The sequence below is a fragment of the Plutella xylostella genome, chromosome 15 (genome assembly GCF_932276165.1).
Source record: "Plutella xylostella chromosome 15, ilPluXylo3.1, whole genome shotgun sequence".
NCBI classification, from domain to species: domain Eukaryota; kingdom Metazoa; phylum Arthropoda; class Insecta; order Lepidoptera; family Plutellidae; genus Plutella; species Plutella xylostella.
The window spans coordinates 4,481,540-4,498,964 of record NC_063995.1 but is presented as its reverse complement, the minus strand read 5'-3'; the positions used below and the strand labels follow the sequence as shown (position 1 = coordinate 4,498,964).

Genomic DNA, 17,425 nt, shown 5'->3' with positions numbered 1-17,425 from the left:
TTTGACGGAAAGCAAACCTCATAGAAAAAAGTTGGGAATGAATAAAATTCTAACCGGAAATGTGTTCCCAAGAGCAAAACTCTGGATCAACTTAACCGATTTTGATATATTTTTTTACGAAATAGAAGCCCACTTTTTTAGTAAGTGTCCCATCCCATATTATCCCATAATTTTCAGGATAAAGCAATATGAACATAAGCAAACCTCAAAGGATAAAGTTGGACATAAATAAAATTCTCTTTTACTCTAACTTTACTTCATCATCCTCGGTATAATGCAACTATCCTCCTTTTTATGCCTCCGTAGGATATCCGTCGTTCCCTGTGCTTACCATACGATCGCTGAAAAGTGGGATTTCAGCGATCGTATGGTCCGTATCACTTCGACTTTACTTTGCGGTTGGATATTAAAATTTATGTCAAGATGCAGAATAATTATAAATCTCATAATCATTAACCATCATCACGACCCGTCACATCTCCACTGCCGGGGCATGGGTCTCCTTCCAATGAAGGAAGGGATTAGGCCTAGTCCACTACTCTGTCCCAGTGTGGGTTAGTGGACCCCAACACAAGCAAGCTTGTGCTGACAGAGTTGACGGGTAATTGGGCAACCCGACTGTCAGATGTTTTCAAGCCGCCCGAAGGTCTCTGAGTAGGCTTAACGACTGCTATCGATTTTATTATAATCATAATGATTACGATTATGCTTCTTGACATATATCAAGATCTAGATATACAAGATGCTCCTGGTTTATTGAATCTGCATCCAACTCCTCAGATGCAGACTGGTTTAGATCTTTAAAAACTTCGGCAATGTGGTCATACCATCTTACAAGTCGGTCTTCCATAGTAACAAGGAGATATCCTGGGGCTTGTTGCAAAGTTTATTTGATTCTTTCTATAGATCCTTCATGGCAGCCGCTGTTTGTTTTCTCCAAGATATAGAATCAGACTAACAGCGTTGGTCCTTTTTTAAATTACGTTTGATATTTTGTTCACAAAGAAAATACTCGTACGCAACTCGTGCTTCTTTAGAATGGTAGTCTAGTTCGATGTTAAGTCTTCCTTGGAGAGTTGATCATATGCCATGTTCCTTTAGACATCCATTCTTTCTTTAAGTGTTCCTTGTGCCTTATTATTTCTTCGCAACTTTTTTAAAACATGTCTTTAATGCCAGTGCAGTTATCTTTGATTGAGGCGCGTCGCCCACACTTAGTAGGTTGATGGTATTTGTTGTGGATCTGGATACTAAGTTATCTTCTGACTTCTGGGTCCTGCAGCTTATTTACAGCGACATCTTTGGCAGATCTTGTGGCCTGCTTCTGAGCTCCCGCTATCGTCAAGCAGATTTTTCCAACGACTAAGTGGTGATCACTCTTGACTTTAGCAACCCTTCTTAAGTATTTCTAACATCTAGAAGTGAATGTCTTCTTTTTGAATAATCAAAATGTGGTCGATTTGGTTCCCGGTCCGACAGTCGTGTGAGAACCAAGTCACCTTGTGACATTCCTTGGAGTTACCACCACCGAAAATTAGCCATTAACAATCCTTAGGCATCGTCGCTCGCTAATCAAATCGGGCGTAACTTGTATGAATCTGATAGATGTTTGAGAGTCGAGCGACGCTGCTTATGGATTGTTAATTGCTAATGTGACTTGCCCACACGGTGCCGATACATGGACGATGACCAACGAAACTGTGCACCGAATCAGAGTTCCACAAAGAGCTATAGAGTGAGCCATTTTAAGTATTTCGCTTAGACGTATTCCAAACGTGGTGATCCGTCAAAAGAGGAAAGTGTTCAACGTCGGTATGCGGGTCGCCGAACTGAAATGAGAGTGGCAGGATACTTGGCTCGTGGGGGGACGGAAGGTGGAAAAATGCGGTGACAGAATAGTGGCCAAGAGATGGAACAAAAACAGTTTGAATACTTTCTGGCAAATAAAATTTGAACTGTTTTATTAAAAACTTATATTATATGAAACAACTCAGACAGTTTGAGTCCTTTCTGCTAAATACAAATTGACTTATTTAAATCAATAAGTATTTCGCTAAAACGACTCAAGACGGTTTGAGTCCTTTCTGCTAAATACAAATTGTCTTTTTTCAATGAATAAGTATTTCTCTAAAACGACTCAGACGGGTTGAGTCCTTTCTGCTAAATACAAATTGTCTTTTTTTAATGAATACGTATTTCTCTAAAACGACTCAGAGCGCTTGAGTCTTTTATGTAAAACTAAATTTTTCATGGTTTCATAGGAAATGCGTTTCTGTAAAAGGACTCAAACAGTTTGAGTCCTTTATGTGAAACTAAAAAATGTGTGTTTCATACAATGTGGGTTGGTCCCCCACATCAAAAAAGTATGTTGTAGTTGGTTTTTTACTGTGGTTGTTTTCTTGACAGGTAGACCCTACATTAAATAGCATGTTCTAGTATATAACTCAATTTTGACAAAGTTGTGGATTGAGGCCTTTCTGCGTAACTACGTCCATTTATATGTTACTAGCTGTTCCCGCGAGCTTGGCTTCGCCTTAAAAAGTTTACCCGTGGGAATTCCGGGATAAAAAGTATGTTCCCTATGTTCTTTCCCAGGGTCTAGACCGTATGTATACCAAATTTCATTCAAATCCGTTCAGTAGTTTTGGCGTGAAAGAGTAACAGACAGACAGACACAGTTACTTTCGCATTTATAATATTAGTTAGGATTAGGATTAGTTAGGATGTAGGGCATTTGGATTTGATTGACAAGTGTCGATTTAAGTAGCAAGTACTGGATATAACATCACACTTTATGTATAGTTATAGGTCTATCCTGTAATGAATCACCATATTGCGTACCTACCTGCTTAAAAAAGGATCGTAAAAGGGACTTTTAATAATGATTTCCCCTGATTTTGTAAAAAGCTCTGACAGCAAAGGTTGACGTGAAAAATCTAATTTAAAAGAATATGCGTGCCGCATAAAAAGGGTTTATTTGTTTAGGGTAGATGAAAAATGGCAGATTTCTCCCAAAGAAAACTGCAATGAAAGACTGTTTTAATTGTGCTTACTTGGTTTTATATCCAAGAAAAAAATGTGTTGTATATTATACAGTGTTATATCAGTTATCATTATCAATGACCCGCCAGGTTATTGTAAGCAACACCCTGCCTTGGTTTCGCCCTTCGTTTATGAAAAGTTATTTTTTTGCCAAATATTTTTTATATTATACTTCATTTTACACAAGTGTATTGTATTGTCCTTTTGGCTTGTGTGAGTTAAAAATCTTTTAGGAATGATTAGCAAATTATCCTTTAACCCGGGCTTTGCCTGCGGTGCCCTCATTATTTGCCAAAGTAAAGGGACGGATCAAACAAGATTGAAGTGGTTAAGCCAATTGGCAGGGTTAAATAGAGTTTGCATCCTGTATTTTGTACTTTTGTGGTCGGACATACACATGATTTCTGATTTAGGTCACCCTTACGAATGCCTTACATTAAGCTTTTCCATAGAAACTTTGTGGACTAGCTGGGTTACCTCCTTTCGGCTTACTATACATTTTTAACTCACTCTCTCTCAGCCTTCTGTGGTCCACTGTTGGACATAGGCCTCTCCTAACGATCGCCACCCCAAACGGTCACCCGCCATCTGCATCCACTACATTTTTAACTACACTCTGTATAATTTCCGAATACAGGTACTTCGAACACAAACCTGGGCCGTGTTCCAAATAGGTACCTATTATGAGTCTAACATTCAATACTGCAATAACAAACTTCCATCATATCTTGTAATTGCGATCTTAGATCACAATAACACGAAAAAGTAAAGTCGGTAACAGTGTTATTCGGTATGACTGCAGCTGCAAGTTTTAAACGAGCGTAAAGAATGTTGTACAAAGGAATAGTTGAAGAGAATGAAGCAGTTCCCGAGCGAGGCGGGCGACGCACGCTGGACCTGGATGGCTTTAGCGGGACGTTTTCTTTGTGAAACTTACGTAACAAAAAATGCTACTATTTTCCTAAGTCATATAAAGTTACATTACTGAAGTTTCTTTACGCGATCAGATCACCGTAGCCGACCTACCTTTAAAAGGAAAAGCTGTATAAATCATATTTTTTGTCAAGCAACCTTGATGGTATTGTGGTATCGAGACTATCAGGCGGCCCATATTTCATGGCACGGCACCGCGCACCGCGATGTCCTCGACTCGGCGAGCCCGGGCTCTGCGCCACTCGCGTTTTGTCCTCTTCAATTCCTTCCTACATAAATCATGTTCCATTTCATATGAATACGTATCATGCACACTCTTTTATACGCGAGTCGTGACCTAATGTTTCATTTAACCAAACAGCTTTTGCAAGAGAGGTCGCCTTTGAAAGCCTGTCAATACTTTATTGTTCGAGCGACAATTTTGTTATTGAAAGCTCTATCAAAATGGATTCCTATTGTTTGTTATCTTTTCAGTGATTTAGTTTGTCGGTGTATGGTTATTTATCAGTGTTATAGCGTGGGGCAGCGGAGTGAGCAGCGCTAATGGGGTGACGTCGGTGATCACTTATAGAAACAAAGCGCTCTCCGCGTCAACCCTCGCCTCGCGTGACTCAAATTGTTCGATCGACTGTAACTTGTTCGAGCCGATATCGTATCGAGTGTGACATGCCGGATTGTTCCAAACTTGCCCTACATTATTTATCAGATTGTATTACAGAATATTATTGTAACTTATCTCGTAATGGTCATCTACATGATCAAAAATACATAATGCTGATGATTGAAAATGTTAGTAAGTATATAAAATTTAAGCTCTACCAAGTTACCAAGTATGGATATATTCTCAGAGAGTGCCGAACGTAGATAAGGTGTAGGTAAGGTGAGGTCCATAGGCTCATATGTGTTATCCCAAAAATATGGTTATTAGGGACGGAAGGAAGGTGTACCGTTAGTCATCGTAAAGAGGTACGCAGTTTTCCCTAAAACATTTTTTATAAATATTTTCTGACAACGGCACCCTAGGAACTTGCCGCCATGAAATATGTAGCGTCCACAAAATGAAAAGGTGATAGTTACCATTTATCATTCTTTATCATTTTCACTTTAAGGTATAATGTAAGGTAAAGTTTCACTTTTTGGAAATATTTATACTTGGATAAATCAATAAAGGCATGTTTTAACTTTGTTTAAATAGTTCAATATACAGAGATCATTATAAATGTACATTAGGTATGGGATAAACCCAGAATAAACCACTCCAATCAGAAACGGCATGATTCATGAGTCATGATACTATGCACACCATTTTGCGAAAGCAATAAACAATCTTCATGATGACTCGTTCTCTTCCAGAGCATTCGTCCACAACTACAACATAGTATATTAATACGGAAAGCTAAACCAATTATTATTCTTGCCATTCAACCATAATTGTCCATAACTGAATTTTAAACAAATAGGTATGCTGTATGTGCATAAATGTTGATAACAGCCGCAAACCATATTACCCTTGTTTATTAGTCAGCAGCGGCGCAACAGCTTTTGATGGGCATATTCGTTTAAAAGTCACGTTTTGCCACTCAAAAGGACTCCATGAATAAACGCTTTCGTTACACAGCGGTCTCTGCCACGTAGAAAAAATAACTGTCCAAAAGGGTTGGAGGGGAGGTGGCTGCCCTCTCTCACTCTCGCCAGTTTAGATACAAAGTGTATAATCTAAATAGAATTCTTTTATACTTGTACGTGAGCTAAGCCGACCCTCGGCCGCCCCGCCGCCGCGGCTAGGGCGGGCGGCGCTCACTGCATGTCTCCAAACTAAATCTCACAGATAAAAATTCAAAGGTCGGATGGCCACATTGTGATGATTCGATTGCTGAGTTCGGATTTCACCCAGTTTATGGAAATACATTGTACCGCATCATTCTTATTCAAAACGTGGGGTATCGGCGCGGCGTTCCGAAATGGAAATTATGAGGCGCGTTAACATTTCTAAGGGTGCTTTAGGTTCAAAACATTTTGAATAATATGAACAAGATTTCCTGTAATAACTTTTTTCCTGCGATATTGTCATTAATTAAGGTTTCACTATGTCATGAGGAAAAGTGAATTTTTGCTTGGAAAATACCTTTTCATAGAGCTAACGCGAAGCATGACAAGGGGTACCTAGTGAGAGCATGTAGTGCACCGTAATGAAAGGGACTGCCTTTCACTCTGGATTCAATGTAATTAGAGCGACTCAGGTTTTTCTGCATAAGTGGGTTTGAAGCGGTCTTGTGTTTGTGTTTTTGCCTTCACGGCTGTGAAAGTGGAAATATTTATGCTTCGTGAAAATTTTATGCAGATGCAGCTCAAAAGTATTACGGCGCTGTCCAAAAGGCGTCAGCTTCATTCGAATAAGCCTTTAGTCGAGAACTCAACTTGTTAGTCTGTGTATAATATCTACTAACTAGGAGTCATAATCCACATCTCTATTTGAAGTATTAACTTTGGGACAATTATGAAAATTTGATAGTTTTTAAAGTATTTTTTATGTCTAGAGGTTTCAAATTATATTTTTGGTGCAAGGATGGAAGTAATATAACGTACGATTACTTCCATGGATGCAAGCTGCCCTGACTATCTTGTCTTCGCTATAACCATTAACCTTTGTTTGCCCTTCCCCAGACGGTAGAAGACCTGGAGGCGCACTGCAAGAAGGCGGGCATCGAGATCGTGACCCGGCAGTCGTTCCTGTCGGACCCGGGCGACGCCGTCCGCAACCTGCGGCGGCAGGACGCGCGCGTCATCGTGGGCCTGTTCTACGTGGTGGCCGCGCGCCGCGTGCTGTGCGAGGTCTACAAGCACCGCCTCTATGGGAAGTCCTACGTCTGGTTCTTCATCGGTGAGTTTAAGTATACTGTAGAAAATGGAGACCAGTACCCGTATCATGAAAAACCGCAGCATATTCTATTCGATAGTCTATTCGAAAGTGCTGTCAACCTGTCAACAACAAAATGGCGGTGTATTGCGGTGTACAGATTTGCGAAAGTTTGACAGCTATCATTCCATAGGTCATTGTCAGAATAATATCATGTACTCTGTGGTCATTCTTTTCGAAACTCATTCGAAAGGTAAAAAGTGTTCGAAAGTGCTGTCAAGTTGACAATAGTCGCACTCGCATTCGATTCTATTCGTTAGTTCGAATTTTCATGATACGGGTACAGAGCCGCGAGCACAGGATTCGATACTATTTTCGAATCTACACAAACATATGGAAAAAGAAATGACACTTTTGGAACTAACATTGGCCTTACATTTTGTCAGTGACAGTTAACGATACGCAACGTTACGTTTTTCCATTTAAGTCGCGTATCGTTAACTGTCACTGTCAAATGTAAGGTGAAATTAGTTAGTTCCAAAAGTGACTACGTTGGAGCTGTTTTTTTCCATATTTTTGTGTAGTATCGAATTTCCACGTTAGCCCATGATAGGCCCTCAGATGGAGCGCGGAAATTGAACACGTAATCGGAGTTTGTCATGACGTAACAAATGAGCCCTTTTATTACCCCACTTTGACAGATGTCTCAGTTTATTAACTCGCTCATAAGCTCGAAATGTCAACTTATAGGGTAATTTAAAACAACGTGTCATTAAAATAAGCGACGACGCGACGCCGCGGAATAAGCGTAAGCGGGGTTTTATAAATTGAGAGAAATAAGGTGGGATTATGACAGAAATAATGCGAAGGCGCGCGCTGCGGCGCCGCGGCCTTATCGTGCCGACGAATTCCGGGAAAAAATATAAAGGCGCTTCACAGCCTGATGGCAAAAAGGGCACCCAAATGACAATTTTCACTTCAGTGCGAGATAAAATAAGTCTACATAGCGACTCGATTAAAATATGTTACAGAGTGTGCAAGTATGTTGGTATACTTATTTAATTTTCCTTTCACAATACCACTGGTAAGAGGTTGTAATATACACAATGTGCAAATTGATACGTGCCCAACTTACATTTGCTGACGACACCCTCCAGGACAATGATCCGGAAGGTACCCACGTGCTACGTTATATCGCACTCCCCTTTATTCGCCACCATTCCGCTCAATGAACCTCACTCTGCTCTTTATTGGCTCCGAGTGGCCTCCCACTTTTTCATAACCTACTGAATGCAACGACTCCGACATCGCTCTGGTGGCCGCTATTGTTAATTGAAGGCTTTCATTGACCGGCGTTTTAGTTTATCTGGGTCATAAAGTCCATGCAGGAGATAGCAAGACGGATATAAATAAGGCGCACCGGGTTTTAATACCTCGTTTTATAGCTTTTGTTGAACCTACAATAAAACAAGGGAAAACTTTTGGAGGGGCTCATCGTGATACGCAGCTGTCCCCACGCCGCCGCCGCTGCCGCCGTCGCCTTTAATATTTCAACGATCAAGTTTTGTTTGTCGGCTAACTTCAATTATTAAAATCCAAGTATACGGCCATTTTCAGCCACCTTGCACTTGGGTATACCTATGCAATTTAAATACATATTTAACTCGTGTATTAACATGGTCTTTCTATGTTATAATGAGAGGGGTTTCTGGAATTTTATCATATTGTACCATATGATAGGAATTTTATGTTAATGAAATCCCTATCGGATCGCCGGTTGAGAAGTTTGCAACTTTTGGGTAGAATGTGTGTGTAGAGTTGTGGACCGACTTCAGTTTATTAGCTTTCAAAGTCTGAGTACACAGTATCGGAAACAGTTTCGCATCCTAACTGAAATTATTTTTCCATTCGTTTTTCTGCTCGTCTTATATAATTTAACTGATGAATTGTAATAGTTAATATTTCATACATTTATAGGGAGGATGTGCTCTCATTGCGTTCACTATGTGTAGGTCTGTACCGTTAAAATCTAGGGGAGCTGTAAAATGAGAAATGTTTGCTGGAAAGTTTGTCCACCGCGCTCCTGCCGGCCGAGCAATTTCGCAATTTTCGAAACATTATCATCACTTTTTGTGATGAAAGTTGGTCAAATTTGGATCACAAAGAGATGCAATATTTTTATTTGCAACGACGGAATTAAAATTCTCCGTTCCTGATTTTAAAACTGTAAAACAGCTTTAGTGGAGAGATTTATAATTTGTGACTTTACTTTCATAATTTTAAGCTGTTTCTCCATTATTTATTCAGAATTCCAACCAAGTTTAAAATGAGATGTTTCTTATGTATATAAACAATATTGGTATGCTTGGAAAATTTGTACAAGTTTATGTTTTCACTCATTTGAATTGCTAATGACTTAGTGAACATTGAAATTAGATTAAATCAACGTCGGCAGTACGAGTAGCTTGTACGTCGATCAATCATTTAGCAGCGGCCGCTACCGCCGGCTACAGGTGCCGCAAATGGACGCACATGTTCGTGGGCTTGTACCGAACCACCTGGTTCAAGGTCTCAGGCCTACACTCATGTTATTCGCATAAGATACTGCTTACCATACGCTTATTGGCATACCGCCAATACATCATCTAAAGCACGGCAGACTTCAGCGGGTTATCAGTCGTACCGCCCTTAATATAGGCACTGAGAACCTTCCCGCTTCCCCCATAAAACTTTATTGCCTATAACATAAACCACTGTAGGGATCACTCCAAATCAAAATTATCGACACGTTCACTCACTCGACGTCGGCAGTTTGTCTAGGAGTGCGTGAATACTGCACGCGCCGACCGGCGACCTAGCCCGTGCTCTTATCTCTTTTATAGCCCAGATTACACTGAATATTACTATCCATTACTTCACTGTTACCCCACATTTACGATCAAATAAAATGACCTCTTGTCTTATAAAACAAGTTAGTGGAAAATCCCTTTTGCAAAGAAGTGTACCTAAAGTGACTGAAAGTGTAAAAATTACATTCTTCCAAATAAAACTAGAATTGCTGTTAAAACTTCACTAGTTCAGCACTTTACGTATAAGTTTTTCGAATCCATATACAAAATTTCACTATACTAAGTAACTACTGATACAAAATATTACTTGATTTGCTATACTTACTGACTAGTTTTATCAGTTGATTCTAATTATGTAATTACATGTCACGTGATCATTAGACCTTAAAAGTAACTACCAGTCAACGTTCTTATCAGTAAAAGCTAGAAAAACTGAAGAAAAGCTTCTTACGATTTAAGATCCACAATCAACATCTGGATCACCCTTTGGGTACTACTATATTTATATTCCGAGTAAATCAATGTCAATCGACGTTCTCAATGAGAGAAAATGTGAATAAATTCCAACCCTTCCAAATAACTTACCGCCCCCGGGATAAAAAGTCGATTCTAAAGCTTAAGACCCTCGAAATGTAAAAACAGTCCCTTGGTTTTAATAAATCGGCGTTTTATACGAGTTCCCACTTCCTTGCGACAAACAAATAACTTCGTTTACTGTTGCTCTTTGTGTGCGGCGACGAACGATCTTTCAGTAAGAGGACAAACACAATGTAGGCCGTTTGTTTTGCTTACATTTTATATTATGTTAATTGTCACATTCGTTAGGTACACAATGGCACAAAATATGTGATAACTTTATCGGTTCGTCGTTAGATTTATTGGCTATGACATACCATTTCTCTTTACTTTTATGAAAATGGCTCGTAGCGGCGGACGACACAGCCAGCGTATATATAATGGATTAGCCCCGGGCCTCTCCGTAACAAGCGGTGCAAAGGAAAAATATACAATAAAGAAATAAATAACGGCTGTGGGAGGAACAGTCGCGGCACAAATACACGATCTTATAGAAAAACGGCGTTTTATTATGCCGCCTGTGGTAGCGGCTCCGGCGGTGGTGTCTGCAGCGAATGGAATCTAACTCATTATCCGTCTACATGCTGCTCCTTTATTGGATAGATTACTTATGTTCCCTACGTTTAGATAGTTTGGGTAATATTAAGGATTGTGTACCATTTAGGCTGGCTTGTGGGTCGACTACTAACGAAGGCGGTTATGTTATATGGCATACAAATTATCAATTTGTTTGCCACTTTGCGAAAAATGGCCCGTTTTCCCTAAAGGTATTTCAGTAAATCCAGACACGTGCAAGAATATATGCGAAACGGCTATTGAAAAACCGGAGCTATAATAAATCAATATTTATTACCTCCCTGTGCTCGGCTCAAATCATTTTAATTACGGGAAAGAACCTGACACTATTGCTAATTGGTTCTCTGACCTATTAATTATTTACTCCGTTCAAACATAAATAAATGTATACATATACGTTGGGATTGCTTATCTATCTATGCAAAAACAGTAGGTATATCACCATCATTACCTATGTATTTAAGTTTTATACGTAAAGCAATAAACTTAACTATACGCTACGTATTACTAAATCAATTTATTAGGCCCATAATGATATAGCCCACTATGCGGCCAGGGTCGCATGACTCTTGTTTATTGTGCTATGGCTCTGGGTCTTATTCTGCATAATAGAGACTACTGGTTTACAATGCTAATTGATGGTGCTGCAAATTTGAAGTGAGTTCAGTTGCTACATTAGAACGTCACAACCGGTACTATCAGTTTAATCCTTAATTTGAAGCGAACACAACGTGTCTGGTTAATGTAGGCATTGATTGGATGCTGAATAAATTACTAACGTTAAATGGGTCGAATCGCGTCTATCCAGAGACCATCTACATTGGGGAATAATTTGAGTGTGTAATTTTAATTTTAAATGGTCAGAATTGGCACAGAATAGAGAAGATTGGCGCACTTTAATGTCGGAGGCCAAGATCCACTTCGGGTCGCTGAGCCAGCGGAGTAAGTAAGTAAGTAAGTGAGTAATTTTAAATCGCATGTAATCTACATATAATAATGACTTTTATGCCAAGAGTCGTAATGGCTATGGTTGCTAAAATTGCTCTCTATCTATGCTAATTGGTGGCTCCGTCAACGCAAACACAAGCGAGATGAGAATATTATGCTTGTATCTATTATACTCGCGTAAAGATAATACGGTTATTGATACCACGCACATTCGAGAAACATAATATTCATTTAAAGCCTTATACGTATGATGATTATATTAGATGTTACGTTGCCTCTTTCTGCGTTGATATATGATGAATTTCTTAGCATAACTTACCAACGGTAGATCTTCAACATAATCTTCAGTTTGCAACGTCAGAAATCAAAAGACCACAAAGTTCCAAATTCAAACGTTCACTTCACCGGCCAGTATCACCCACAAAGTTCCAAATTCAAACGTGCACTTTTATCTCACCGGCCAGTATCATAACTTGTTACCTCCCGGCAGGTTGGTACGAAGACAACTGGTTCGAGACGAACCTGGAGCGCGAGGGCATCGAGTGCACGGTGGAGCAGATGCGCGAGGCGGCCGAGGGGCACCTCACCACGGAGGCGCTCATGTGGAACCAGAACGCCAACCAGACCACCATCTCCGGGATGACGTCAGAGGACTTCAGGTGATATGCGTGTTCCTTTCTGTGTTAATAGGCTGATTACACCTACCGAGTAGAGTGACCGAGACAGTACCCTCGTATTCCCAGTATTCCTCAGAGCCAGAAGACAAAAGTCTTCAACCAGTGAGTCCTGCCAGTGATGACGTATTGTGCCGAGACGTGGACACTGACGGTAGCACTGCAGCCTTACTCCCAGCGATGAGTGGCTGAATCGATTTCAACAAGATCGCTAATTTCGCACTCCCACCGCACATTTTTGCGGCTCATTGTGTTATGACGTCACGCAAACCGTTCAGTGAAAATTATAACGTTATTAAGCTAGAAATTCGCACCACGAGCTCATCATGAGCTCATCACACAGAGTAGATTATATGTCAAAATTGCGACTCAACGCCTCTTTGAAAAAAGTTCCTATTCTTGCAACGCAAAGCCATTACAATGGCTAATTTATCCTATTTTTGTAAGAAAAAGAGGCTGTAATTACACCTACAAAGTGATGTGAAAGTAGTTACTGAGGATACGTGAGGATTGCAAACCAGTCTCCCTGGATATTTAAAGGAGTTGACGGACAATTTGATTGAAGACTTTAGCTTCATGAAACTAGCTGATTTGAGCGTAACAAATAGGGTGAGTATCCACGAACATAATAGAGGTACATGTAAAAGTTTCTTCAACTAAAGGCAGTGATCCATTCGCGAGCAAAACCTCCAATAACCTCTAAGTTCGCGGTCTAAAAAACCTCCAACGATGTTACAAAAAGCACGCCACGACTTTGCCAATGATGAGAGTAGACTGTTTGGTTCGCTAATGGATCACCAACGAGATTCGACAAGCCAACAATCTATACCGTCGCCTCGCCAGTGGATGACCGCCTTAACTCTCATGTTCTTAAGGCATGAAGAAGAAGCCTTAAAGGAAATATCCTTCAAAACAAAGACAAACCTTATTTTACCATTGTTGTAGTCCTATGGCACCCCAGAGGTGTCATAACATCTGCCACCTATCTTTGTTTAAACCACCTATGTTTGGTCTCGCTCCAGCTAAGTCCAGTGGCTAACAATATATACCTACTAATAATAATAATAAGATAAACCTTCCTATACTATCATAATGTCTGTAACCTAAACCCCATGATACCTACTAACCATTACTAAACTATCTATTCTTGGACCAACAGAACGCCTATCTCAGCTATTGGAACACCCAGGCTTGCTGCTCCATTTTACTCGAGAGCTAGGCTGGCTGAGCTAAAATTAAGGGGATATGTACGGTGGCCTGCGCCTAAAAGTATACAGGCGGAAATTTTAAAATATCGATCCCTGATGATGAAGGGACCAGCTACATCTGTTATAAATCCGGGGACGTGTTGTGTGTGATGTGTGTAGCAGTGGTGTTTATGTAGATGTGTTTGAGCAGCATGTGAGCTTGAGATCGCTATTTTAAAAACTCCGCCTGTATATACTTTTAGGCGCAGGCCACCGTACAAAGGTTCCACTCAAGAGAGCCATGTACAGGAGCTTCGCCACCTCTCAGAATAAAATAGAATAGAAAATCTACTAAATAAAGTTGTATCAATACCTTGATAGTACAGTCAGCAATAGATATTTATGCCACCACAGCAACAAAAATTTGATCCTCATGGGTGGAATAATAATATTTTATAAATACTTACTAACTTAAGTATAACTTACCTTAATATTAGTTATCCTTATTTTTCATGTTACATAAATATTACCTATCAATTGTCATAATATCTAAGGGCTTGCGTTGGGGTGGCATACATATCTCTTTGGCTGACTGTACAATATATTATTATTATATCCTAACCTATAGAATAACTATTAATCTATATTTCTATCTTATTTCAGATAATCAGAAAGCAGTTTTTTAGCTAATAGAAGAGAAGCTAATGCTTGATATTTCAGAACACTAATAATATTGTGATGTGATTTAATATATGATACTTAATAAACACAAAATTCAGCAAAAACCATGTTTCATTTCATTATTTACCTGTTGATGTTGCACTTGACAAAGAGGTCATTCATGATACTCTTGATTTATAAAGGCTTGATAGGAAGTATTCCTTCTTAAGAGTCCGGCAATGATAACATTGCAACATGGAAGAAATTGTATAAGTAACATTGTAAGTTGTACTTTTAATATATGGATACTTACCATATCCTCCTCATTCCTTAGCAGACTTGAGGCCCTGTATACTAACTTTTACCTGTTGCAATGTTATACCCTTGCTATTTCACCAACTGAGCAGAGTGGCAAGACAGTACTCTTGGCCGATCTTAAACCATTCCGTGGATCACAATTTAACAGAGTGCTCAGCGGAGGACTGATATGTTTAGAGAATTGCGTTACAGTTGACGATTTAAATAATAGGTTTGTGGAAACTGTCCGAGAGGTAGGATCGAAATATTTTTCGTCCCGAACCAACCGAGGACCTCAAAAACTCTCAGATGGGACTCTGAGTCTCATAAGAGAACGGAGAGAAATGAGGTTGCAGTCTTCAGTTGATATGGTCGAATACAGACGTCTAAACAGACAGATCGCCAAAGCAAGACGTTGCGATATGAGACGCTACAATTGCAAGCGCATTCAAGACGCAATAGAGCAAAACAAGGGCTCCAAAGTCTTCGCTAGAGATCGATCTGTTCGGCAGACTCTGTTGACCCAACTGAAGACCGACACTGGCAACACCGTTTCATCAGTGCCCGAAATTCTGGGAGAAATTGAGAGATTCTACGGACAGTTATACACCACAACACAAAACCCTATTACCAGCGGTGCTCACGACAGCCGAGCGCCACTCACCCGACACTATACCGAAGATATTCCGGACGTCAGTCTAGACGAGATTAGTATAGCTCTCAAACAGCTAAAAAACAACAAAGCTCCGGGAGATGATGGAATAACGACAGAACTTCTGAAAGCCGGCGGTAGACCGATTTTAATAGCACTTCGGAGGCTGTTTAATTCCGTCATACTCGAAGGCACAAGCCCGGAGGCATGGAGCAGAAGTGTAGTGACTTTGTTCTTCAAGAAAGGCAACAAAGCCCTATTGAAGAATTATAGACCCATTGCACTTCTGAGCCATGTGTACAAGCTGTTTTCGAGAGTTATTACGAATCGTCTCGAGCAAAGACTCGACGACTTCCAGCCACCCGAACAAGCCGGGTTCCGAAAAGGCTATAGTACCATAGATCACATACACACGCTTCGGCAGGTTATACAGAAGACCGAGGAGTATAATCTACCTTTATGTCTAGCGTTTGTGGACTATGAGAAAGCCTTTGATTCTATTGAGCTCTGGGCGATGCTTCAATCCCTTCAGCGGTGCCATATAGACTATCGCTATATCGAGGTGTTGAGATGTATGTACAATGCTGCCACAATGTCAGTTCGATTACACGAACATAGCACAAAACCGATCCAGTTGCAAAGGGGCGTGAGACAGGGAGATGTTATTTCTCCGAAACTGTTCACCTGTGCACTGGAAGATGTTTTTAAGCTTGTAGAGTGGAAAAGACTGGGCATTAACGTCAATGGCGAATATATCTCTCATCTACGATTTGCTGATGACATAGTTATTATGGCGGAAACGCTGGAGGAGTTAGGCGAAATGCTCACAGACCTCAATGATGCCTCTAAACAAGTTGGGCTGAAAATGAACATGGACAAGACAAAGGTCATGTCGAACGAACATGTTTCATCATCGCCCGTAACTGTAGGAGGTGTCACCATCGAAGTTGTTGATCAGTATCCCTACCTAGGACAAGTGATCCGATTAGGAAAATCCAACTTCGATAAAGAGGTAGCTCGTAGAATCCAACTCGGATGGGCAGCGTTCGGGAAATTACGACACATCTTCACTGAAAACATACCTCAGTGTCTGAAAACAAAAGTTTTCAATCAGTGCGTGTTGCCAGTGATGACTTACGGAGCCGAGACGTGGTGCTTCACCAAAGGGCTTATCCACAAGCTCAGAGTTGCTCAGCGTGCTATGGAAAGGGCTATGTTAGGCGTGTCCCTGCGAGATAGGATTCGTAATGAAGAAATCCGCAGGAGAACTAAAGTTACCGACATAGCCAAAAGGATTAGCACGCTGAAGTGGCAATGGGCTGGCCACGTAGCCCGCAGAGCCGACGACCGCTGGAGTAGAAAGGTTCTGGAGTGGAGACCCCGTGTCGGCAAACGGCGTGTCGGTCGCCCCCCAACCCGTTGGTCTGATGATCTGCGGAAGGTAGCGGGAAGCCGCTGGATGCAGATGGCGGGTGACCGTTTGGGGTGGCGATCGTTAGGAGAGGCCTATGTCCAACAGTGGACTACGGAAGGCTGAGAGAGAGAGAGACAGCGGAGGACACTGTCTCGGGCCGCTCTACTTGGTGGTGTAATCAGGGTGTTAGCATTGGGTTCCCCTCATCTCGCCTAATCTTTATTGCCCTAAACTCGTTTCGCATAACTCGTAAGGTCTAAATTTTTTTAGTAAAATCATCACTTCGCCAAGACTTATGTGGCATAAGACTCGTTTCGTCTAAAACTCTTTTGGCACAAACTTGAAACACCTAAGTCTCGTTTGCTCAAATTGTTCGTATTGGTATAATCTTGTTTCTCTTAATATTATCTTAATAAATAATATAATAAGTATGTTGTAAATGTACAAATTGTGGTATTTTTTCCTATATCCCGAATATCACGATATTGAATGATCAAAATATTGAAAGTGAATGACCATTATAATGATTACAAACGCCATTAATTAAACCCCATGGAATCGAAACCTAAAGGTAGGTGCGACGACGAGCAAAGCGAGGAGGAGCGTGTTAGGTGCACATTATCGTCAAAAGCAAAGCGGAGCGCAGCGAAGCGGAGAGGAGCGTTTCCCACATAGCGGCCACAATACAAGGCACCAGTTTGCGCTATGTAGGGAGACGCTCCATCAAAGTTAATTCCAAACGAATATAATTACTTTGTAT

General features: G+C 40.6%; 1 protein-coding gene across 3 annotated transcripts in view; it reads left to right on the top strand.

Moving 5' to 3' along the window:
- LOC105385393 (gamma-aminobutyric acid type B receptor subunit 1) overlaps positions 1–17,425 on the top strand; it is a 111,265-nt gene that overhangs the window by 70,800 nt on the left and 23,040 nt on the right. For all 3 annotated transcript variants that reach the window (XM_048626115.1, XM_048626114.1, XM_038107768.2), the window contains exons 5-6: positions 6,640–6,856; positions 12,272–12,440. In XM_048626115.1, the coding sequence (XP_048482072.1) occupies positions 6,640–6,856; positions 12,272–12,440 (386 nt within the window). The remainder of the gene's footprint in view (positions 1–6,639; positions 6,857–12,271; positions 12,441–17,425) is intronic.